Genomic DNA, 21140 nt, shown 5'->3' on the forward strand with positions numbered 1-21140 from the left:
CACGTGTTGATTCGCATCGGCAGCATCTTTTTAATGGAGAGTGCGGTGCACAAATGAAATAATCACAAAGACACAAATTTCCGAGCGCACTGATTGCTTCATAACGGTGACATCGCAATATTCATTTCAAATATGTATCATTGTCAGGCTTCTCACATGGCTTTTACCTTGTCAAATGTTTTTCCCTTTACTTTCCTTTGTTGAGCTCAGCCAAACGGTCTTCGATGGACTTGGCCAAATCAACATTCACCTTGGCGAAGATTTCTGTAATCAGGTTAACATCTCGTGCCGCAAAACACTCTCCGTTGACCACTTACCGACAGCTCCTTTCTGCACCGACGGGATAGCCTTGCTTAGATGACACGAGACATTGGTGATCAAGTCCTCTTGGTCGCCAGCTTTGCCAAGAACCTCCCAGAACATGCGAGCTTGGACGTAATCCTCATCCGTTACCTCGGATGTGTACGCCGCAACTCGACCGACCCATTCATTGTGTTTCTCGTTGCCCCCAGTGGAATGGCCTTTTGCGCCCAATTGACCCTTGAAGTTGACTTCCTTGAGAGAAGATCGCACATAATTGGGATCACCTCCGTAATTGGTCATGTAGCGCATCGCACCGTCACGCTGGTAGGGCGCATAAACCTCACTGACGGGCCGATTGCACGGAAGTTGCTGGTAGTTGACACCGAGGCGGTATCGAGCGGCATCGGGGTAGGCAAACATCCTAGCTTGCAGCACTTATTGGAGTCAGCGGATACAGTACTTTAAACAAAGGACTCAGCCCACTTGGATCTCCGGAGGGCGCAACGCCCGGCACCATTGTCGATGGCGAAAAGGCAGCCTGCTCAATGTCTGAGAAGTAGTTTTCGGGCTATTCGTCAGAAAAAGATTGATTAGTCTATGAACCAGACAACATCCCAGATAACACTCACGTTACGGTTTAGGGTCAATTTACCAAGTGGTCTGAGGGGGAAGTCTTTGTGGGGCCAAACCTTGGTCATATCGAAGATATTCCAGCGGTAGTTTTCAGCCTCTTCGGGCTTCATGACTTGAGCATACAACGTCCAAGTAGGGTAGTCGCCCCGCTCGATAGCATCCCACATATCGGTCGTGTGGAAATCGGGTGCTTCGCCGGCAGTGCGTACGCCTTCGGCCTGCGTCATGCCCTTGACACCTTGATTGGATTTGAAGTGGAGTTTGACATAAACAAAAGAGCCGTCYTAAAGAAAGAGTCAATGATTCGCTAGTTTTGAAAAAATGAGGCACAAACCGATTTGGTGAGCTTGTAAGTGTGACCACTGTAGGAGTTGATTTGCCTTAGTGAATACGGCAGCCCTCGATTGCTAAAATACATCATGATGGCATGAGTTCCCTCGGGGTTGTTGTTGTGAAAGCTAAACTGTAAGTATGGTCACCATGTCGTGGATGTAAAACGAAACGCACTCCCAGAACTGCATAATAATCAGCTGGGGCAACAAACGTGGAAGTTCAACCACTCACCATAGAAGAGTCGGCGGTATGCTTTGCGGGATGACGCTTGTGAGATCGGTTAACAGAGGGGAATTTGATTGGGTCTCGGATGAAGAACACCGGCTAGAGAACTTCAGCACCCATACAACCAGCACATGGAGAACGGAGTCGGCCACATACAATGCTGTTGAAGACAAAGTCTTGGTTGCCCTCTTCAGTGAAGATCTTCATCGACCAGCCCCTCACATCCCGAACAGTCTCGGCTGTGCCAGCCTCCGGTCCCACAGTGGAGATACGCATAAGAACCTTGGACTTTTTGCCAATCCCATTGAGGAAAGCAGCCGAAGTGATGTCGGAATTGTCGTGAGTTACTTCAAATTCGCCCCATGCACCAACGGCAGAAGCATGCACGGTACGCTCGGGAATGCGCTCCCTACTGAAGTGGGCCAGAGTCTCGATGAGCTGGGTGTCCTGCATCAACATCAGGCCCTTAACGGGGCAACTGCCCAGACGCTGGGCGGTCGTAGCATCCGCGATAGGGCATCCTACACTGGTCAGCAACCATAGCGTTTTGGCTGGAATGATCCGACGGACCTTCGGACAGGGTGTACGTCGGTGTTTTCTCAGTCATGATTGATTGCTGATTTCGTCAAATCGCCAAATGTGTGATTCAATAAAGTTCTGAAAGGAGAATATGTACCCAGGTTTAATATAGACCGTTTCCATCCCATCTCGCACCGCTGTCTTGATAAAGGGGCATTATCATTGGCTCGAAGAAATATCTTAGGCCCTTCCTTGACGTCAATGGGCTTGCGTTGTTAAGACGAGAGTGATTATCAGCTGCAAAATTGCATTGAACCGCTCCACACCCCTTATCGCATCATATTGGCTCGAAGAAATATCACAGGACCTTTTTTTACGTGAACGGACGTACGCTAAGGCGAGCGTGTGCTCAGCCACAAAACTGAATTGAACCCGCTCCAGACCTCTTATCGCCCGGGCTTACCAACTTTCGAGCGAGAGATATCGCAATCTCGCACGAGACGCGAGAGTCGTCCCCACGCGAGTTATTTTCGACACGAGCAGTGCAGATTTCTGGGCTATATCTTTGCTCTCCTAGCCCGGTGGATATGCTGCATTTAAGGGAAGATCGAGCGAGAGTATGGAAAATCGTTTGTAGATCGCTTCTTGTCCCAAGCTGCACTTCGTGATGTCAAGAGAGCTAGGAGATGACCGTATTAGAACTGGGATGCCTTGCCGGTGGATCTGCATTGGCCGAAGGAATATCACAAGACCTTTTTTTCGTCAATGAGCGAGAAATAAGACGAGGGTGTTTCCGCCACAAAACTGAGTTGAACCGCTCCAGACCCCTTACAGCACGGACATGCTGCGTTTCAGCGAGAGTATGTAAGAACGTTTGTGGGAACGCTTCTCTTCCCAAGTTCCACCCCGTAATGTCAAGTGAACTAGGAGATGGGTGTATTACAACTGGGATGGCCGGTCGATGGATCTGCATTGGCTCGAGGGAATATCACAGGATCTTCTTTTACATGAACGGACGTACGCTAAGACGAGGGTGTACTCAGCCACAAAACTGAACTGATCCGCTCCAGACCCCTTACCCGCCCGGGCTTCCAAGTTTCGAGCGAGAGATATCGTAATCTTGCACGAGACGCGTGGGTTGTCCCTTCGCGAGTTATTTTCGACACGAGCGGTGCACATTTCTGGGTTATCTGTTGCTCCGTTAGCCCAATGGGCATGGCGCATCCGAGCGAAGATTGCGAAGGTCGAGATAGAGTATGCAAGGACGTTTTTAGAACGCTTTTCGTCCCAAGTTCTGCCTGCTGACGTCAAGTGAACTAGAAGATGGTCGTATTAAAGCTGGGATGCCAGGTCGATGGATTTCCCATTCCCCCCACAGTCTTTGCACTTATACACTATTATTCATCAGCAATATGGTTCACGCTGCTACTCATCCCAAAGATGCTCCCAAAAACTTTGATTTCATCGTTCTTGGAGGTGGTGCCGGTGGTTGTACCGTTGCCGGCCGTCTTGCCGAGAACCCAAACGTGTCTGTACTTCTTGTCGAGGCCGGTGTGAAGTGAGTTTTCCCTTTCGTCCTAGCATTAGCATCCAGACTTACAGTAACCAGCAACCCTTCCGAGATCACCGACATCACCACCCCGGCGAAGGCCATGGGTCTGCGAAACTCTCAGTACGACTGGAAGTACAAGACGACCATGATAGACCGACCAGACTATACTCGTATCGAGAAGCCTAACACCCGTGGAAAGGTGTTGGGCGGCAGTACTGCGCTCAACTATTATACCTGGGTTCGAGGTTCGGCCGCAACCTTCAACGACTGGGAGGAGTTTGGTGGTTCCACTTGGAACTGGGAAAACACCAAGGAATACTTCAACAAGTCGACCACTTACCACGACGACCTTGGTCTCTTCCCTGACGACATTAAAAGCATCGGCAACAAGGGTGGTCCCGTCGACATTTCTCACTCTGATTTGGTCCCCGAGCTGAAGCCTTGGCGTGATGCCCTCGAAAGAGCGTGGGTGAGCAAGGGTCATGAGTTGACCGTGGACGTCTACAATGGTGTCCAGAAGGGTCTCTTCAAGTGTGTCAACTCGATCTACAAGGGTGTCCGATCTACTGCGGCTGCGTTCCTTGAGGGCAAGCCCAACATCACCTTGGCCTCTTCGACCATCTCCAAGAAGATTATTTTTGAGGGCAAGACTGCCGTCGGTGTCACCGTTATTGGGCCCGACGACCGCGAGTACGATTTCTACGCCAACCGTGAGGTTATCGTTGCTCAGGGTGTTTACGAATCCGCCAAGATCCTCATGCTGTCCGGTATCGGTATCAAGTCCGACCTCGAGGCTCTCAGCATCCAATGCGTTGTTGACTCAAAGCATGTCGGCCAGAACCTTCAGGACCACCCTATCCTGTCCCATGTCTTCAAGATTAAGGACGGTTTTGGCCTCGATAATCACCTCCTTCGCGCGGGTGCGGAGCACGATGGTGCCATTTCGTCCTACAGGAAGAATCACAATGGACCCCTCAGTTCGGGTCTACTGGAGCTCGTCGCCTTCCCTCGTATTGACAATCGTCTGGAGAACCACAAGCAGTATCGCGATTATAAGGCGCAGAACGGTGGCAAGGACCCTTTCGGTCCCGACGGCCAGCCGCACTTTGAGATCGACTTTGTCGTAAGCCTGCCTTTGCGTATACACAGCGATTCGCGGAACGAAAGCTGACCCCAACGTGACAGCCGATGTTCGCCGATGCCTTCCAATGGCACTTCCCCACTCCGCCCACTGGTGATTACATGACCGTCATTGTTGACTTGATGCGTCCCATCTCGCAAAACGGTGTGGTAAAACTCACCTCGACCGACCCCTTCGAGCAGCCTTACATCAACCTCAACTTCTTCTCGCACGACCTTGACCTCATCGCCCTTCGGGAAGGTGTCCGCTTTGTTGACGATATTCTCATAAACGGCGAGGGCATGAAGGACATTGTTGAGGGCGACTACCCCTGGCCGATGCCCCGAAATTCAGACGAGGGCATGATCCGACAGATCCTGGAAAGGTCGCAGACCGGTTTCCATCCCTGCGGAACTGCTCGTATCAGCAAGGACATCGACCACGGTGTCGTCAGCCCCGAGCTCTCGGTCCACGGCGTCAAGAACCTCCGTGTTGCTGACGCCTCAGTCTTCCCTCTTATCCCCGATTGCCGTATCCAGAACGTTGTGTACATGGTCGGTGAGAAGGCTGCTGATTTCATCAAGGCCGCGCACCCGGACCTTTACAAAGAGGCAAAGTAAATGTTGCGTGATGTCGAAAGGACGATCATTGCGAAGCTGTAGAATACGGAAGATGTAGACTCGGTTAGGTATGGAATTTGAAATGGGACTTGTTAGAAGGATGCAAATCGTGACTGTTTAACTGTCCGCGACTCCTGATGCCCAGCAGCGTGAGAAATGCCGATGAGCTTATTATAATTATGTAGTCCTAATCAGGTTTTATTCTTTCTCAACCTGGAACACATTTGCCTCCCGCATCTAAGTCTACCTCCGACTTTCATCTCTACCTTGCCTTCTCGATTAGCACACATCGACCTTCTCTCCGACGCTTCTGACTCTGAACATGAACTCCCTCTGCCCCTTCAATCCATCCCTTGACTTCCCGGCGGCAAAGCGGTCCATCCCGCATTGTTAGAAAAAGAGTCTAGCAGGAACGCCTGATGGGCGTGAGAGATGGATCGATAGCCGCCCCGTTTGAGGTTGATGGKTCTCCAGGGCATTTGGCAGATGATCCGTGCGAGGCTATTCGGGGAGCTAGCAGAGGCACCGTGCAAAGTGCTGGAGGGCAATAAGGTACGCCCGAAGAGCTAGGGTCGGAAGAGCATCATCAAAATGATGGTGTGAAAGATGAGGAGTGCGCCCCGATGCCGAAAACAGTATCCGTATCACCGCCTATTGATCGTCCTTCCCCTTTCAGCGCTTTCGAGCTCTTCCCATCTCCCTCGCCATCCTTTCGTCTCCAATGACACCACAACCTCGTGGCACCAAGCCTTATTCCATCTCGAGTCCCTTCTTTGGCTAATCAATGTTACAAGTATTATTAATAGCCTTCCTCGTTCACCTTCAGATCGTCCACCCGGCGATTAGTTCCCTTCGCCATTATTCCTCAACTTTGCTCAAGCTCTGGCTTCCAGCTTGAATGCGCTTCTGTCGTTCAAAGCTTGGAGAGACGGATGGAAAGGGCGAGGTCTGGGCCAGCTGTTAGGATTGAAAGAAGTGTTCGGTAAAAGCCAAACCGCATTGAATGGTGATGCCAAAGCCAACAAGAAAGAGTCCGAGTTGAACGAAAAGTTGAAGGAGGTTGCCGAGAAGGCATCGAAGCCGCCGAAGAAGAGTCTCCTCGCACTCCTCGTGCAGGTTTCAGTCTTCCAGACGATAGCCAGCCCTATTGGATTCCTTGCCTTGAGGCATATCTCATATCCTACAATGGTTTTGGGCAAGGTGAGACCTTCACCTTCCTCAAATGCACCGTCTATTTTGGGTCTTTAGTCCTGCAGGCTCATCCATTCTTGTTGCTCAACGTCCTCCTTTATCGACGAAAGTTCTCACCTCATATACTTGTCTTGGTGATTGTCAAGTGAGTTAACATTACTCATAACATATACATCGCATTGTAAGGAACAAAGGTTATCGTCTATTTCTTTCGACCTGAATGAGAAGGGTTGTTCCACAGCCCTGCCAACAAGATAAGACCTTGCACTACTATCAATAGGACCATTGAAGCTAACGCTCTGTGTGCGTTGTGAGTTGATCAGTCAGTTGTTGCCTCTCTGTTCAGCTAGAGAACTCACAAGCCCCAGCCAACACCTATCTTTCCTTTCCATCCATCTCGGATATCACCCGCTCCTACTGCAGCAATGATAATGCCTGGTAGTCCCCATGCTAAAATGCCAATCACTGCAAACAGTCTCAACCATACATTCCTCAACTGCACAGCACAGAAAGTACGCATCTTCATGTCAGATGGGGGCCAAAAGAGGATCGGTTCCCGGGTGGATGGCTGAGTACGGGCATGGAAATGGATTGTAAGAAGTAAGAGAAAGAAAATGCTGACAGCTATGGTTAATTCTGTGTGCCTTGTTAGCGCCAACCGATAGGGCACGAGGTGAAAAAAAAAACTTGCGGAATACGAAGAAGAAAGATGCGATGGATAACGACTTCGTGACAGATCTATTGAAACGTACTGAGCTCAATCTCGCAACCCATTAATCTACAACTCACCCCGGCAAATTCAAAGACTGAACCACCGAATCACTTCCCGTATCCCCAGGTATCCGCCAAAAACTCTTTTTCACACAGTCCCCTCCATTCACCCCGTCTGCCCAACTACACCAACCCCAAATCCCGAACCCGTATGTCTCCCCACTCCTCCCGCTCTCGGGCGAGACGGTGACGAGCCACATACGGCCATGGAGATTTGATTTGTCAGAGGCTGAGAATGGGACATTGTAAAGGATCACCAGGAAGAGGAGGATTGCAGATACAGAGGTGAGGATGATTGAGACAATGTGTGCTATCGGGGAAGTTTGACTGTCGGCTTTTTCTGTCATGGTTTCGTCAATGTTGATTGCATGAACAAAACTAGAATAGCTTGGAGAGAAACAAGTGTTAGTGCAACAGCTGTGATGTTTTGGCAGAAAGGAAAGACAGCCTCGGTCCCTCATGTTAGGAGAGTCAAAGGAGTTTGCCAACCTTTCATCAACAGTTTGCAAAAGAAATGGTGACGAAAGTGTCACTGGAAAGGAATCAGTTGTGTTCATGAGCATCGACGGCATAGCGGGCTCCATGAACTAATATAGTCAACTTTTGTGATCGTGCATTATGTGGTACAACCTTGGCAATCTAGCAAACTGAATACCTGTCGTCGATTTGGTGCAATCATCTAGCCTTTGGAGTATTTGGTCCTTTCCTTACCTTCACGTCGCATGATGATGCCTGTCTTCCACATGCAAAGCATCTGTGAACAAATCCAACATGCCCATGCTGCAAAAAAGCTGGAGAAAAATCAGCATCTCGATTTGAGCTTCTCTAAATGACGAGCTACTCACACTCCAAACCCGGTTCCGGGCCGTGCCTTCAAGCCCCCTCCCTCAGTATTCACTTTTCCCCTTCCAACCAAAACAGTCACAATCATACTCAATCCCAGAACCAACATGGCAAGGAAATAGTAGAGATTGAAACGCCAGTCGCGTAGGAGCCAGGCACAACGGGTACGGTAATGTTTGACTTCTGCTGGATATTTGCTTGGGACGGGCCAAGGGGGGTAAGGTCCGGGGAATAGAATGGCAAGGCACAGAATGATAAAGTAGGAAAGGACCACAAAGGGGGCTAAGGTGCCTTAGCTCATACTGAGATATTGGGTGATCAGAGGGGTACCTACTGATGAGGATGGGTATGGCAGCACCTGACAGGACATGGGTGACAGCACTAGACAAAAAAGTTTGCAAAATACGAATTAATAGTGTGAAAGATCACTCACTAAGGTAACTCTAGTTCATAAATGGAATCCCAACTGCTGTCTGAGTCGTCTGGCAGTTTGTAACCAGTCTTCCTCGTACAAACCGCGTCACCCGTCCATCTGGAGTTTGTCCATTCACACCATCCCCAGATCCCAAACCCATAAGCGTGAAGCCCCCCATCACCACCAGAACCCGTATCTGCCGCCCTTTCTTTATTTCTAGCCGGTGCTGCTAATCCTATCCCTCTTCCTGGCACCTCTCCTTCTCCAGCATCGTAGTACCTTTTGGTGCCTATTGTCCAGGTAGGAAAACTTGATGACGTTTCGTTGACAGTCAAGAACCACATCCTGAGGCCAACCTTACCCTCCAGCGTTGAGTGGGCATGGTCAATCGGAGCATTGTAGAAGACGACGACCATGAGTAAGATGAACGATATTAGGGTAAGTAGGAGGGAGAAAGAGTGCCACAATGGGTTAAAACGCATTCCATCGGAAGACCGGAACAATCCCATGATGATCCAGCACTTTTGTTTTCGTTTTGTTTGGATCGAGAGATGTCTTCGCTATCGTAGCGGTTCCTGATCAATCAACTGATTTACTGTAAGAAGGTGCAAGTGAATAATCTGGATAGAAAATAGTCAGTCATGGTTATACCACATTGGCTACAGCCCCGGTACTCTCATTGAAGTTTCAGAGATGTAGGTACTAGAAAAAAGGATTATCAAAGGACTAGTTAGCCCATGTTGATGCCGCCAAAAAGGATCTTGGATCTCTGAGCAAGAGCGCGGTCGTCTTGACTTGTTTGTTTGTTGTGCAATCCCATAACCAGGGTTTTTAAATGGAAGACAAATGTAGATCTGGCCTCGCCTCTGTTAGACTGATTGACAGTTTCTAAAAACCGTGAGGATGAGCTTGAACTAGCCGCATCACAGGGTTCGATGGCGACTTACTCTATTGTATTAACTTATTCCTTCCATTGCTCTGTATTGCTTGTTGTACAACGAAACAGACTGAAGGCTTGCTCAATTTCTTCCCTCATGGTTCATATCTTACGCATACCAAGCGCATGTCCAACAAAATTGCCAAGGGAGGATGCTTCTCGTCGCAATCCACCCGAAAACACTAAAAACCGTCTTCAGCAGGAAGGAGATAACTTTTTCCCGCCTGCCAAGTTATCGCACTCGGCAAGGACGCGGGACTGTTATTTTTTGTTACGGACTGTTTAAAAATGTAATGATAGTCCGGATCTGTTTTTATGGTGCCTGGGATTTTTTGGATGATGACGTCGGTCGTGTTGTGGGAAAGGTGACGGCGGGTAGGGACGGGGACTGGCCTGTGGGCTGCTGCTTTTGTCGTCAATTGCCTATAAATAATCTAGCCCGCATGTGCACTTCCCAGCAGTCTCGTAAACGTGTGATAGCCTCTTACAACGTCGGAAAGGGTTTTAATACAAACACAGCAAACCGCGTATTAAGTCTTCATTTCAATCGCCTCCGTCATCCTCTTCTCTCTTGCTAGGAAAGATAGGTGAGCTATATAAAGCACAGATAACATCGCAGATTCAGTACCTGACCGCACAGACTTCCCAGAACGAACATCATGGCCCTCTCTCAACACGTAGACGCCGACAAGCTCATTGAAGAGTGCAAAGACCACCCTATCAAGAGGCACCTTAGTCATAAGTAGGTGTATCGGCCATGAACATAGCCATTTCGTGACTAATTTCTGCGCAGGGCTGCTCTTTATGATATTCCCTACACTTCCCGCTACGAAGTTGAGGACGAGGTTCCGAGATACAGGCTCCCCAGTAAGGGTGTCAATGGCAGGGCTACATACCAGCTCTTACACGATGAGCTGATGCTTGGTGAGTTTTCATCATTATTTTTTAGAGTTAAAGGCTGACTGGGAACTAGATGGGAACCCCAACATGAATTTGGCTTCGTGAGTTTTTCGCACCATTTGCAAACGATCTTGAGTCGGGGAATACTGATCAATGAGATATACAGATTTGTTCACACTTGGGTTCCTGATGAGTGCAACCGTCTTGTCCAGGAAAACATCAATAAGAATCTGGTCGACCAGGACGAATACCCTGCTGCTCAACAGATTCACGAGCGATGTATCGTAAGCTACAGCAGCCGCGACGAATGACTCCAGCTGACCCATGTGGTCAGTCAATGCTCTCTCACCTCTGGCACGCTCCCAAAGAAGCCACGGCTATGGGCACCGCTACTACCGGTTCCTCTGAAGCCATCATGCTTGGCGGTCTCGCTCTCAAGCGCCGATGGCAGGAAAAGATGAAAGCCGCTGGGAAAGATATCCACAACCCCGGACCTAACATCGTTATGGGTGCAGAGGCTCAAGTAGCTTTGGAGAAGTTTGCTAGATACTTTGAGGTTGAGGCGAGACTTGTGCCTATTAAGCCTGAGGTGAGTAAACGCCACGAAAGAAGAATGAGTTAAAGGCTGTGAGTTAAAGGCTGATGGAAGTAGTCGAGTTATGTAATGGACCCCAAGGACGTCCTCAAATACGTCGATGAGAACACAATTGGTGTCTTTGTGTAAGTTTTAATTTTATTTTATTTCCGGGTACACCAAGTTGACCTTTTACAGTATCTTGGGATCAACTTACACCGGCGCGTTTGAATCCGTAAAAGACGTGGCTCAAGAGCTCGACAAATACGAGGCCGAGACAGGTATTAGTGTCCCTATCCACGTTGATGCCGCTTCTGGTGGTTTTGTTGCGTAAGTTTAGAATGACTCATACGGTCGTTTCGAAATTAACGGTTCTGGAAGTCCATTTGCATACCCTCATTACCAGTGGGACTTCCAAATTCCTCGAGTCCATAGGTGAGAAGCTGTTAAAAGAAGAGAAATAATTGCTGAAAAGCGGGATAGTATCAATGCCTCGGGTCACAAGTACGGTATGAGCACTGTGGGTGTCGGATGGATCATCTGGAGGTCTATGGAGTACCTTCCTAAGGAGTTGATCTTTGAGCTTCACTATCTCGGTGCTGTAAATAAAGTCCTAATTTTTTATTTTAATCATTCTAACTCCGGTTCTGTAGACCGATTATTCATTTAATCTCAATTTCAGTAGACCGGCACACCCTATCCTCGCCCAGATGTTCACTTGTAAGTCCGGATGAAGGCGGGTGGACCTTGCAGCTAATTCTATCATAGTCTTGAACCTCGGTTTCGAAGGTTACAAGCGTATAATGGACAAGAACCTCACCGTAGCTCGTCTCATCTCCCGAGCCCTCGAGCACTCTGGCTACTTCATTTGTCTCTCCAAGATCCACCACCCCAAGGCTCTTACCGAATCCTCCAGCAGCGCCGAACAATCCAACATCCTCCCTGCCGTCGCCGACGCCGCTAATACCGTTTTGCACGGCAAGAAGACTACTGTTGACGATGCCGAGTATTATTGCGAGGGTTTGCCCGTTGTGTCGTTTATGTTTACGGACGAAATTAAGAAGAAGTACCCTGGTGTGAAGCAGGCGTGGATCCAGATGCAGCTGAGGTCTATCGGCTGGATCGTCCCCAAGTAAGTCCGGATTTTTTTGGGGCAATTGTGGACCCAGTATTGACTTGTCACAGCTACCCTCTCGCTCCCGACTGCGAGAAAACTGAGATCCTCCGAGTCGTCGTCCGAGAGTCCCTTTCTGGTGACTTGGCGAGGAAGCTCATCCACGACATTCTTCAGGTGTACGTCCTCATCGGTTTTCCTTGTTTTAAAGTTCGTGCTGATTTTTTCATGGCTTTACAGAACCGAAGATCTCCTAAATGACGCTGGACCTTCATACTCCATGTCTACTGCTACCAGGCGTCACGAGAATTTGGACCACGGCAAGCTGGATAATATTGATGCTGTCCACATCAAGGTGCGTATCTGCCCTGTCGGCATTTTCAGTCTCGCGGGTTAGTCACTAACATGATATGATTTAGCAACACACTTCCACCTATTCTAAGCCCTGTTAGAGAAACCTTGTTAGAGTATGTTAATGAAGAAGTAGTCCGGTGGATGGGAGAAGATCTTGTACAGAGAAAGCGTAACAAATGACTTTTTACTCGGCTTTTTGCGATTAGTCTGGTTTGGATATGCAAAAATTGGAGCGTTATGCTAAGTTGCGATAAGACCGAAGGAAACAAGGTAATCGAAAGATTAGTAGAGGGAATGAACGACGGACGGGAATAATCCAATGGATAAGTTGTATATGACTTACACCCGGCAAGACGGAGAGGCGTGCCTATGCGAAAAGCCATTTCAACTCATTTCCACAGGCACGCTTACAGAAGCCCCATCCTCGCTTCCCTCGCTTCCCATCATTTGATTCTGTTTCATTTCCAAAAACAGGTGGCGATTCGCGGTGCTGAAGTGTTCTTCCGTCATCTTACTATCGCCATCAAAGAGTTCCTGCTCTCGTTTCTGAATCCGCCCCCCCTTTGTACTCCGCCATTCACCCTTCACTCTTAACCACGTCTCCCGCCTTCATCCGCGGCTAGCCGATCTAGTCGCCTTCCATCGATCGATCGCCCAATCTTCCTCTTTGCCGCCTTCTTTTCCCAGTCGCTTCACGCCACTTCATTTTTCTGTTTTGCTTTGTTTCCTTACTCGATTTCTTCACCATACACCAACTCTGCGTCAGTTCATCAATATTTTCTTAACCCACGCATAAGTCTCCGAAATATCAACTTTATAATGCAGCCCAAGCGAACGGCGGAAACCCGCAACTCTACTACGAAACGAGCTCGAACCGTCCAAAGCGGGAAAGACGAGACTGCTGATCCTCCAGTCGCCGTTGCGGAAGACATTCGGTCTATTGACTCCAGACTCAAGGGCAGAGCGAAAGGGAGGAAGGGGAAAAACAAAGCGGAAGGCACATCTGATTCTCCACCTCCTGGTCCGAAGAAGCGGGTGCGCAAACCTTTCGCAGCAAAGGAAGCCACATGGAGGGATATTCCCGATTGGGGGGATAGGACCGACGTACCGCTGTTCAGGCTCCCAGCGGAAGTGCTTGACCTGTGTTTTGGGACCAAGCTCAATTTGGGACTACAGGTAGGTGGAGGTATTGTGATGACGAGGAGCTTCTGAAAGCCATCGGCTGATCCGTGTATTGGATGACAGCTACGAGACTATGTGGCTTTAGCTGGAGTATCAAGGTACTTCAGGTTTCATTTTACGGACGACGTGTTCCGAGTGAGTATAATTCTGATCTTATTCTTGTCTGTGTGCTGACGAGATTATGCCAGGAAATCTACCTCAAGTCCCATCCCAATTACATGAAGCTCCGCCCTTGTGCCCGTCGATCCCCTATCAAACACTCCCAGCTCATCTTCACTCGTGCTGTAAAAGATTGGCGTCAAGATCCCCCTCTCAAAAGATTTGACCACCTCGAAATTCATATGCGTTCCATTCCTCCCCGTGAAGAGTGGACACAGAAGGATTACGAGTTTGTAATTCGAGCCGATAAGATAATTGCCCAAGCGAGACAGATCTGGGCGGACGCTAGGGCCGAAAGGGCGAACATCAAGAAGGAGAAGATGAAGAAAAGGAGAGTGTTGAGGAAGGTCATTGTGGACGGTATTTCACGAACTGTACTTGCGACAGTACCTGGCTTAAAGCACGGGGAGACTCAGGGGCCGAAGAATGAGTTGGGGGTTCCGATAATGACGGATGAGAACGGGAAGGAAATTGGTCTGGGTGCAAGCCATGCAGAGGAAGGGAATGATGGTCATGATGATGATGATGATGAAGAATCCGACGACGAGCTTAATTTCTACTCAACTTTGCAAGAATGGGAATGGGAAGAATCTGTTCACAATAAGGATGGTGAACTATGGCAAAAGATTTACAAACTGGAAGACAAAATGAGATTGTTGAGGAGGACGTATGATAACTACGACAAGGGCGAGGATTTCAGCGATCTTTCAAGCGAAGACGAAGCAGACGAAGGCAAGGAAGGCGACAGGTCAACGCGCAAGAAGGGCAAAAAGAAGCAAACCAAAAAGTTTGTTCGGGATCCAAACTGGGTCTTGCCTCCCGAGGAAAAACCAAAGAGACCCCATGCAACCTTGGTCGAGTATGATCCATTGACGGGAGAGAGACTGCCCCATGACGCATATCCAAGCCCATGGAGAGCTAGAGCTGTTGAAGCTGCAAATAAGAAATTCATCAACCGAGCAGTGAGTACAACCGCGTCAAGATAGGGGCAACGGTAGCTGATAATGTGAGAAGGATGCAATAAGGGTGTTCAAAGTAGGAGAAGCAGAGCTGTTATGCTTGAAGCACTACCTTGTGGTGAGTGAATTTTTGTTCGGGCTCATGTATCGTGCTGATTAGATTTCAGCCGAATCCCTTGAATCCTAAAACTCCATCGAGCATGTAAGTGTAGAGACTTCCTAACGATAATCGTAGTTGACTCAGCAAAACAGTTACTCCCTTGCGGCCATCCAAGCTCTTGCTCTTCGTTCTCATGGCGGTCCTATTGGCCATCATTACCATGTGTAAGCATCAATTCCATACTAATACATGACTGTTCTTACTAGACTTGGCCTTTAGTGAATCTGCCAATGAAAGAGCCTTGAAGTCTCTAGCCACCCGACAAGCCAATGCGGCCAAACGCAAAGCCGATCCCACTTACGTTGAAAAAGAACCGAAATCGAGGCAATACCCCCAGACTACCGTTGATCCTGATGATATTGGCGCCAAGTATGGAGTGGACAAGGATTGCGGGATCTGGCATTATCAAGGCACGTTCATCGATTTCGTCGCTGATTGGAGGGAGCACAGGGCGGCCAAAGCCGCGAGGAAAGCTCAGCGCGTTGCCAATGGAGAGGGTTCTGAGACTTCTGATGAAGACGGCTCTTCTCAAGATGAGCTGCTTCCTGTTCCAAACGTCCCTTGGAATGATGTTAATGAATACATGTATTCATTTACTGATGAAGAGGATGATCTCTGGTAGTTATGTATAGGATATAAGCTATTTGTTTGTATACCCAAAGGGTTCCGTGTAAATCTTATTGTTGGACCTTTTCAATGCATGCAATTATGTCGCAGAGTGGACATTCATTGAGTTAGAATGGATGGATGGATGATGCATACTTGCGCACGGAACGTGATGTGCCACATTGATTTTCGTCGCGGAGAAATAAAACGCGATCTTTGTGATTTTTGCCACTTGCGGAAATGACGTGTGAACTTTCCTCAAGCGTGGGTGTCTTCCGTTGATTTTCCCCAAGCAGCACTTTTCCTTTTACTTTCTCCATCCCGCGATTCGCCTTCTGCCTACCGGCATACACCCCGTTACCTCACTGGTTAGCCTGGCACCGCAAGCGCCAATGCAAGCCTCAACACCGTCGCCGACTACTATACAGACACCGACGCTGTCTTTCCCCGATACCCCACAGATGGACGAGACCCCGAAGACGGCCGTATTGCGTACTCCTCGAGCGACTTTCGATGGTGGTGAGGTCAGAATAGAAGGAAGCGTCTCTGGGAGCGAAAGAGGGAGCATTGATATGGGTACAGCGAATGGAGAAAGGAAAGACAAGGGAAAGGAAAGAGCAGTTGAGAGTGCGGAAGATAAGGATGAAGAAGAGACTGGATTCGACATGGAACAGCTCACAAGATTACAGTCAAGAGTGAACGAGTTGGAGGCCAATGGAAAGACAGGGGATGAGTGGGTGCAAAGAGATGAGCTACTGGGAATGGTGGGTTATCAATCACTCGCATTATTCAAAGGATGATTGCCAACTAACTTCGAAATCAGGTCAAGACTCTTTTACCGCTTACTCTCAATCATTTGCCATTTCTGCAAGAGCGTTTAGCAGCGCAGAAAAGCACTATTGCGACCATGCAGCAACAGGCCAAAATTTCGGAACAGCTCATGGCTACCGAGCGAGAACGACATGCTGTCGAGAGAGATTCATGGCATAAAGAGATGCGGGCAGTCATGGTTTCAAAAGAGGAGGAAAAAGTTTCAAACAAACGAAAAGTATTGGATTTGGATGTTGGTTATCACAAGGAGCTCGAAGCGGCGAACAAGAGACTGGAAATGGACAACAGATTGATGGCACCCAGAGTACGTTTGGTCAGTCATCCGATGGCTAGAGCTGATTTTCCCCTAGTTGGTTGACACCCAAAGACAAATCGACCGACTTGTCAACGAACTCCGTCTTCTTAGACCGCATGTCATTCTTAACACCTCAGCTCTTACTTCCAAGCCTACAGAATTAACACCCGCAACTTCTGCGCCGCCCGTTTTTCTCCCTCAGTATATGCCTCAGCTCGAAAATAGCAAGGGTATTCATCGATCTAGCCGTGCGACTATGGGGGACGCCAGAACTGAACATCTTCTGTTAGCTGCCAAGGCTATCCGAAGCATGCGCAAGACCAACGACCGATTAGGCCGTTTAACCATGGGCGAGCTGAAGAAAGCTGGCGTTGTTGGTCCAGAGGGAGGAATGGGTTACAAGGAAGGCTATGGCGAACAACCAATGTCGGATGTCGAGGAGGATGCTAGTGAGGAGGAGCCGCTCATCGATCAGCGAGCTAGCGGGTCCGTAACCAAGGGTAAAAGCAAATCCCAGGCCACACCACTTCTCTCTCGTACCAAGCGAAGTACCAAGAAGAATGTGCAAAATGCCAGTATAAGCACCATTCCGCAAACTCCCTCTAAATCCCGTACGACCGGGCAGTCATCCTTACCTCAAACGACGCCTGGTGGTAGCAACTTTAACGACCTCCTTCGTGCTGCCGAGATGGCGACTCGTCCAAACTCACCTGTACATGGAGAACCCATCTTATCGACTCTTTCAGCTACAAGAAGTACAACTCGCCCAAGACCGGATAGCAGTGATATTGAACGAGGGAGTCCGAAGAGACGGCGAGGTGATGTGTGGRAAGGTGGCGGGTCTCACAAGGCGCATCAGCATTCGGCTTCAGCAGGATCGGCTTCCGCGCTCGACTTATTAGCACAAGCAAGCCAGCTAGATGTCGCTAGCTCTACCGCTCCCAGCTCCGTAGTGCAAAGCAGTCCTGCCGTTCCTCTCACATCTTCTACTCCCCAATTTGGCGGATTGCTCGAGAAGGACTCCAGTCCAAGAAGCCATGGTTCAAGTCTGGGCGCACCTATCGACCTCACTCCTCGAAATCGAACAATGGCCAACGTTCGTTTGAAGGCCCACCCTGCATCAGACGATTTTGTGGTTGATCCCTCATTACAAACCCCCACTCACCGCATACGGGGTTCATCTACAACTTCCGAATCCCTAACTCCTGCCAGAGGCTACGCCTCTAGTCAAATTTACCCAACTCCCGGTGGCGAGCTTGATGAGCGGTTACCTCCGGCAGGTGCCTCTTCCTCTGCGATAAATCCTACATCTACTCCCGGCGTTATCTCTGAAGGCGGCGGTGGTCCCGGTGCCGGAAACGGAAACTTTGCGAGTCCATCTGGTAAGGTCGTGCCCGGTCTTGGCAAGTACTGGCATTACACTAGCGAAATGCCGATCAAGAGGGTCAGGTCACCATACTTGAAGTGGACTGTAGAAGAGGATGAGCTACTAGCCAGGGCTGTAGCGATACATGGTGAAAAGTGGGATTTGGTCAGTAAAGGTGTACCTACGAGAAGTTATCACCAAGTTCGACAAAGGTGAGTCTTTTAGTCAATCGGCTTCGTGGCAAATATGCTGATGATTGTTATAGATGGTTAAGAAAAACTGGAGCCTTTGACAAGAAAAATCAAGCTGCCAAAGCGGAGCGGGAAGCCAAGACCGAAAGTGCCAACGAGGCCAAATCTTCAAGCACAGAGAGAGAAGTGTAGCGACATTGCAATCATATATTTTAAAAGAGAGTAGTTTGTGCCGAGGTTCATCTAGCATTTTGGGTTCTTTTTGAATATGTGCGAACGTGTCTTGTAGAGTAAAGCGACAAGTTTTGAGCTGTAATTTCTCTTGTATAGCATATTTGGAGCTTTCTTGCAATTTTATAGCATGTGAAGCAGCTGGAACCCTTGAGTTTTCGGACTCTTCTGTCTTTGCGCTTTCGATGCATAGTGCTTTAGATCTTCCCTTCTGGGTGACGAGCATTCGTAAGCCATTTACAGCGGCGAGTTTCTGGAGGTCTACGTCGGTTTGAGCCATTGACTGGTTCCAGCATTCGGTCTGCTTCATCAGCCTACTTTGAATCTCACAACTACTATAGGAGTTACAGGAGTTCCAACCTTAGCTCTGCTATATTGCGCATCTCCTACTTGGATGTTCGTAATCGGTAGGCTTACCCGCCGTCCTTGCTCGGATCATCTTGAGGTTGAAAGAGAGCGTGGTATTATCTGAGTTTTCTAGCGTGTCTGTCTATGCTAGTGCATCAAAAATGATGTATGGCTCAGCTTGGTAGTTAATTTAATCAAATTTCAACGTACATGAACCTGTAATGACCCAGGGGCCCACCGTGCGATCGCAAGGTAAGAGCCTCCACGGCCATTCGAGGATACCTACGTGACGACAATATTAATAAGTGAATTGGAGCAGTTTATTCTGGATTGACCAACAGTACGAGATCCTGTCCAAGTAAAAATCAGCTATCAAGACTAAAGGTACTGGACCAAATTGCTACAGAAGACGACCCACAGTTTTTTCCCAAAGGGCACCATGATAATGTTTGAGACCATATAATTCCTCTTTGGTAACTCCGTAAACTTCGATAGCATCCTGTAAATAGATACAATTACGTTAAAAAGGAACTTTTTGCGACGACAAGTTTGGCAACTCACATCTTCAGCAACAGCGTGAGAGTTGATGTTACGCGCAATCGTCCTTCTCACATGGCTTGGCCAATGGTCGTGCGGTTCCGGCTCAAGAACGTACTCGAGAAATTTCAAAGCAAGAGCCTCCCTTTCTGGATCTCCGGGGAGTGGTACAACCCAGCCATCGTCCGATTCCGGTTCATCCTTCGTCTCCTCCCCTTCCTTTCTCTTTTCATACGCTTCCCGACTATCACGAGCTTTTATGGCCAGCGTGCGGAGCATCATAAGTTCAAGTTTTTCTTGGTTCTCCGGGACTTCGGAGTTGATCTCGTCGTTCTTTCCTTCAGCTGTATCCTCGTTATCTCCATCGTAACCATCAAGCCCATCTTCCGTCTCATTTCCCAGTTCGTCATCATTTACGAGTTTCTGTAGGTCATCAGTGTCATACCCACTGTCGTCACTACTGGACAGGTCTAATTTAGTATCTACACGTTTAGCAGGCTCCCCTGGCCGACTGCTTTGTTTCCGCCTATATCTCTTTCGTCTTCGCCTCCGTAATATCTCCTCAGCTTTGCGGTTCCAGAAATCGGACTCGTACGTTACGTGATAGTTTTCGACGATTGTCTTCCACTTGTTGAGTTCTGGYTCATCCTCATCAATCTCCGTATCCATGCTCCAGTCTGAGCAACAAGGATAAATACTCTTGTCCAGGACATCCGCATGGAGACAAGTGGGATCTTTTGGGTCATATGTTTCACCGTCTTTGAGCCCAGGAACAGTACTCGAGTAGTAAATACTCTTGTCTCCCATAGTATTTGAATGAGTATAACTAACGTTGCCGATCCATTTGTTTGTTCCCCCGGAGGGGCATCGATGGATCTCTCCTCGGAGGTACATAACCATATACCGGCTTCGATAAAACTTTTGAAGAGCTGTGTGGTATTCGTATTCGGCGCGAGTCCATTGGTCGTGAGGCATAGAAGCGATATATATGGATTCACTGATCTTTGGAAGGGGTTTCTCTTCTCTCCAGTCTTCGACGTGGGTGGAAAATATGTGTTCTGCGTGTTTATCTAAAGATTCCCGACAGTCACCAGTGACGTGGAGAAAAATCGCCTGCGTAGCATAGTGGAGAATGTAAGGATTGATGAAGTTGAGGTTGTAGTGAGGAGACGAAAAGACTCACCAGGAACACTTCAGAAGTGAATTGCTGTCGGAAATATCTAGAGACGGCAGCTAGGGCTATGTATTCTCGTAGCTATCGAAAACGCTTATTATCAGCCAGCTGATTTTCCTTAGCCCACTATTCGTTGAATGACAACATACCGAAAGATCATTGTCAAGTTCAGTACCAAAGCACAAGTCCAGTATTTCCGGAGGAAGTTTGAAAAGGGGACAGTCTGTACGATCTCCCCAGTCTGGTATATCATGCCAAACTGGTCTCTTCGCGACGATCGTAGCCCTCTCAGCCAGTAGTTGTGACCTTTTCTTCAAATGTGCCCGTCTCTGTTCGATCCGGCGTTCCTTTTGCTCCTTGCGCTTCAACTTCCGGAGCTCTTTTCCAGGAGTCACATACTCTAAACCCTTTTGAGCATATGGATTGGGTATACGATGGAAATGATCGAATACTTACCGGTCGCATCATGTCAGTACTGCCTGTCTTCAGTGTTAACAACAAAGACTCACGAGAGGGCTGCCTGAAGGTGGAAGTCATCTTTGGGTTTTAATATCATCAATCTAGACGATGATGTTGGGAATCTGGAAAGGAAGGCTAAAGTGATGTGCAAATAATCGGCGTCGCGTCGGCATCGGATATCTCACCATGTGATAAGCAGAAATCGGACAAAGATAAGCATTTGTGAGGCCCGGGCATT

At 48.6% G+C, this 21140-nt stretch overlaps 7 protein-coding genes across 7 annotated transcripts; 4 read left to right on the forward strand and 3 right to left on the reverse strand.

Moving 5' to 3' along the window:
* Positions 1–85: 85 nt before the first annotated feature.
* On the reverse strand, positions 86–5377 carry CNH03740 (catalase, putative). The gene is made up of 13 exons (XM_024657747.1): positions 4867–5377; positions 3724–4796; positions 3614–3671; positions 3093–3551; positions 2065–3035; positions 1651–2015; positions 1501–1593; positions 1444–1451; positions 1271–1394; positions 933–1220; positions 787–871; positions 318–737; positions 86–264 (listed from the first exon to the last, which is right to left on the reverse strand). Exons 5-13 carry the CDS (start codon positions 2099–2101, stop codon positions 188–190), a joined length of 1497 nt encoding a protein of 498 aa, XP_024513412.1. The 5' UTR covers positions 2102–3035; positions 3093–3551; positions 3614–3671; positions 3724–4796; positions 4867–5377; the 3' UTR covers positions 86–187.
* CNH03730 (glucose-methanol-choline (GMC) oxidoreductase, putative) lies at positions 3391–5415 on the forward strand. Its single transcript, XM_572533.1, has 3 exons — positions 3391–3571; positions 3623–4688; positions 4751–5415. Exons 1-3 carry the CDS (start codon positions 3426–3428, stop codon positions 5303–5305), a joined length of 1767 nt encoding a protein of 588 aa, XP_572533.1. The 5' UTR covers positions 3391–3425; the 3' UTR covers positions 5306–5415.
* Positions 5416–7628: 2213 nt separating this feature from the next.
* On the reverse strand, positions 7629–9590 carry CNH03710 (hypothetical protein). The gene is made up of 5 exons (XM_024657746.1): positions 9473–9590; positions 8544–9413; positions 8445–8491; positions 8113–8392; positions 7629–8058 (listed from the first exon to the last, which is right to left on the reverse strand). The coding sequence occupies exons 2-5, from the start codon at positions 9032–9034 to the stop codon at positions 7947–7949; spliced, it is 930 nt and encodes a 309-aa protein (XP_024513430.1). The 5' UTR covers positions 9035–9413; positions 9473–9590; the 3' UTR covers positions 7629–7946.
* A 322-nt stretch (positions 9591–9912) lies between these two features.
* Positions 9913–12643, forward strand: CNH03700 (glutamate decarboxylase, putative). The gene is made up of 15 exons (XM_572532.1): positions 9913–10049; positions 10112–10204; positions 10256–10386; positions 10436–10463; positions 10529–10646; positions 10697–10951; positions 11015–11082; positions 11135–11266; positions 11318–11371; positions 11420–11537; positions 11590–11656; positions 11705–12068; positions 12122–12229; positions 12291–12405; positions 12470–12643. Exons 2-15 carry the CDS (start codon positions 10122–10124, stop codon positions 12500–12502), a joined length of 1674 nt encoding a protein of 557 aa, XP_572532.1. The 5' UTR covers positions 9913–10049; positions 10112–10121; the 3' UTR covers positions 12503–12643.
* A 241-nt stretch (positions 12644–12884) lies between these two features.
* CNH03690 (expressed protein) lies at positions 12885–15577 on the forward strand. Its single transcript, XM_572531.1, has 7 exons — positions 12885–13580; positions 13650–13721; positions 13775–14707; positions 14760–14822; positions 14872–14906; positions 14957–15028; positions 15084–15577. The coding sequence occupies exons 1-7, from the start codon at positions 13224–13226 to the stop codon at positions 15484–15486; spliced, it is 1935 nt and encodes a 644-aa protein (XP_572531.1). The 5' UTR covers positions 12885–13223; the 3' UTR covers positions 15487–15577.
* Positions 15578–15790: 213 nt separating this feature from the next.
* Positions 15791–18566, forward strand: CNH03680 (hypothetical protein). Its single transcript, XM_572530.1, has 4 exons — positions 15791–16234; positions 16294–16605; positions 16652–18174; positions 18228–18566. The coding sequence occupies exons 1-4, from the start codon at positions 15863–15865 to the stop codon at positions 18343–18345; spliced, it is 2325 nt and encodes a 774-aa protein (XP_572530.1). The 5' UTR covers positions 15791–15862; the 3' UTR covers positions 18346–18566.
* CNH03670 (expressed protein) lies at positions 18247–21087 on the reverse strand. The gene is made up of 8 exons (XM_572529.2): positions 20953–21087; positions 20593–20894; positions 20453–20524; positions 19294–20382; positions 19151–19231; positions 19072–19082; positions 18943–19014; positions 18247–18879 (listed from the first exon to the last, which is right to left on the reverse strand). Exons 1-8 carry the CDS (start codon positions 20978–20980, stop codon positions 18849–18851), a joined length of 1686 nt encoding a protein of 561 aa, XP_572529.1. The 5' UTR covers positions 20981–21087; the 3' UTR covers positions 18247–18848.
* Between the last annotated feature and the right edge of the window lie 53 nt (positions 21088–21140).

The sequence above is a fragment of the Cryptococcus neoformans genome (genome assembly GCF_000091045.1).
Source record: "Cryptococcus neoformans var. neoformans JEC21 chromosome 8 sequence".
Lineage (NCBI taxonomy): Eukaryota > Fungi > Basidiomycota > Tremellomycetes > Tremellales > Cryptococcaceae > Cryptococcus > Cryptococcus deneoformans.

What these genes read in the sequence shown, in the direction of transcription:
- CNH03740 (XM_024657747.1), bottom strand. Translation starts at nt 2,101, where the DNA reads ATGACTGAGAAAACACCGACGTACACCCTGTCCGAAG. An exon ending in TGCGCCCTCCGGAGATCCAA is followed by an intron (nt 738 to 786) that starts GTGGGCTGAGTC and finishes GACTCCAATAAG; the next exon opens with TGCTGCAAGCTAGGATGTTT. An exon ending in GGTGCAGAAAGGAGCTGTCG is followed by an intron (nt 265 to 317) that starts GTAAGTGGTCAA and finishes ACCTGATTACAG; the next exon opens with AAATCTTCGCCAAGGTGAAT.
- CNH03730 (XM_572533.1), top strand. Translation starts at nt 3,426, where the DNA reads ATGGTTCACGCTGCTACTCATCCCAAAGATGCTCCCAAAAACTTTGAT. An exon ending in CTTGTCGAGGCCGGTGTGAA is followed by an intron (nt 3,572 to 3,622) that starts GTGAGTTTTCCC and finishes TACAGTAACCAG; the next exon opens with CAACCCTTCCGAGATCACCG. An exon ending in ACTTTGAGATCGACTTTGTC is followed by an intron (nt 4,689 to 4,750) that starts GTAAGCCTGCCT and finishes CCAACGTGACAG; the next exon opens with CCGATGTTCGCCGATGCCTT.
- CNH03710 (XM_024657746.1), bottom strand. Translation starts at nt 9,034, where the DNA reads ATGGGATTGTTCCGGTCTTCCGATGGAATGCGTTTTAACCCATTGTGG. An exon ending in TATGAACTAGAGTTACCTTA is followed by an intron (nt 8,492 to 8,543) that starts GTGAGTGATCTT and finishes TTTTTTGTCTAG; the next exon opens with TGCTGTCACCCATGTCCTGT. An exon ending in TGCCATACCCATCCTCATCA is followed by an intron (nt 8,393 to 8,444) that starts GTAGGTACCCCT and finishes AAGGCACCTTAG; the next exon opens with CCCCCTTTGTGGTCCTTTCC.
- CNH03700 (XM_572532.1), top strand. Translation starts at nt 10,122, where the DNA reads ATGGCCCTCTCTCAACACGTAGACGCCGACAAGCTCATTGAAGAGTGC. An exon ending in GCTTCTGGTGGTTTTGTTGC is followed by an intron (nt 11,267 to 11,317) that starts GTAAGTTTAGAA and finishes CGGTTCTGGAAG; the next exon opens with TCCATTTGCATACCCTCATT. An exon ending in TTGATGCTGTCCACATCAAG is followed by an intron (nt 12,406 to 12,469) that starts GTGCGTATCTGC and finishes GATATGATTTAG; the next exon opens with CAACACACTTCCACCTATTC.
- CNH03690 (XM_572531.1), top strand. Translation starts at nt 13,224, where the DNA reads ATGCAGCCCAAGCGAACGGCGGAAACCCGCAACTCTACTACGAAACGA. An exon ending in AGAAATTCATCAACCGAGCA is followed by an intron (nt 14,708 to 14,759) that starts GTGAGTACAACC and finishes TAATGTGAGAAG; the next exon opens with GATGCAATAAGGGTGTTCAA. An exon ending in ATTGGCCATCATTACCATGT is followed by an intron (nt 15,029 to 15,083) that starts GTAAGCATCAAT and finishes CTTGGCCTTTAG; the next exon opens with TGAATCTGCCAATGAAAGAG.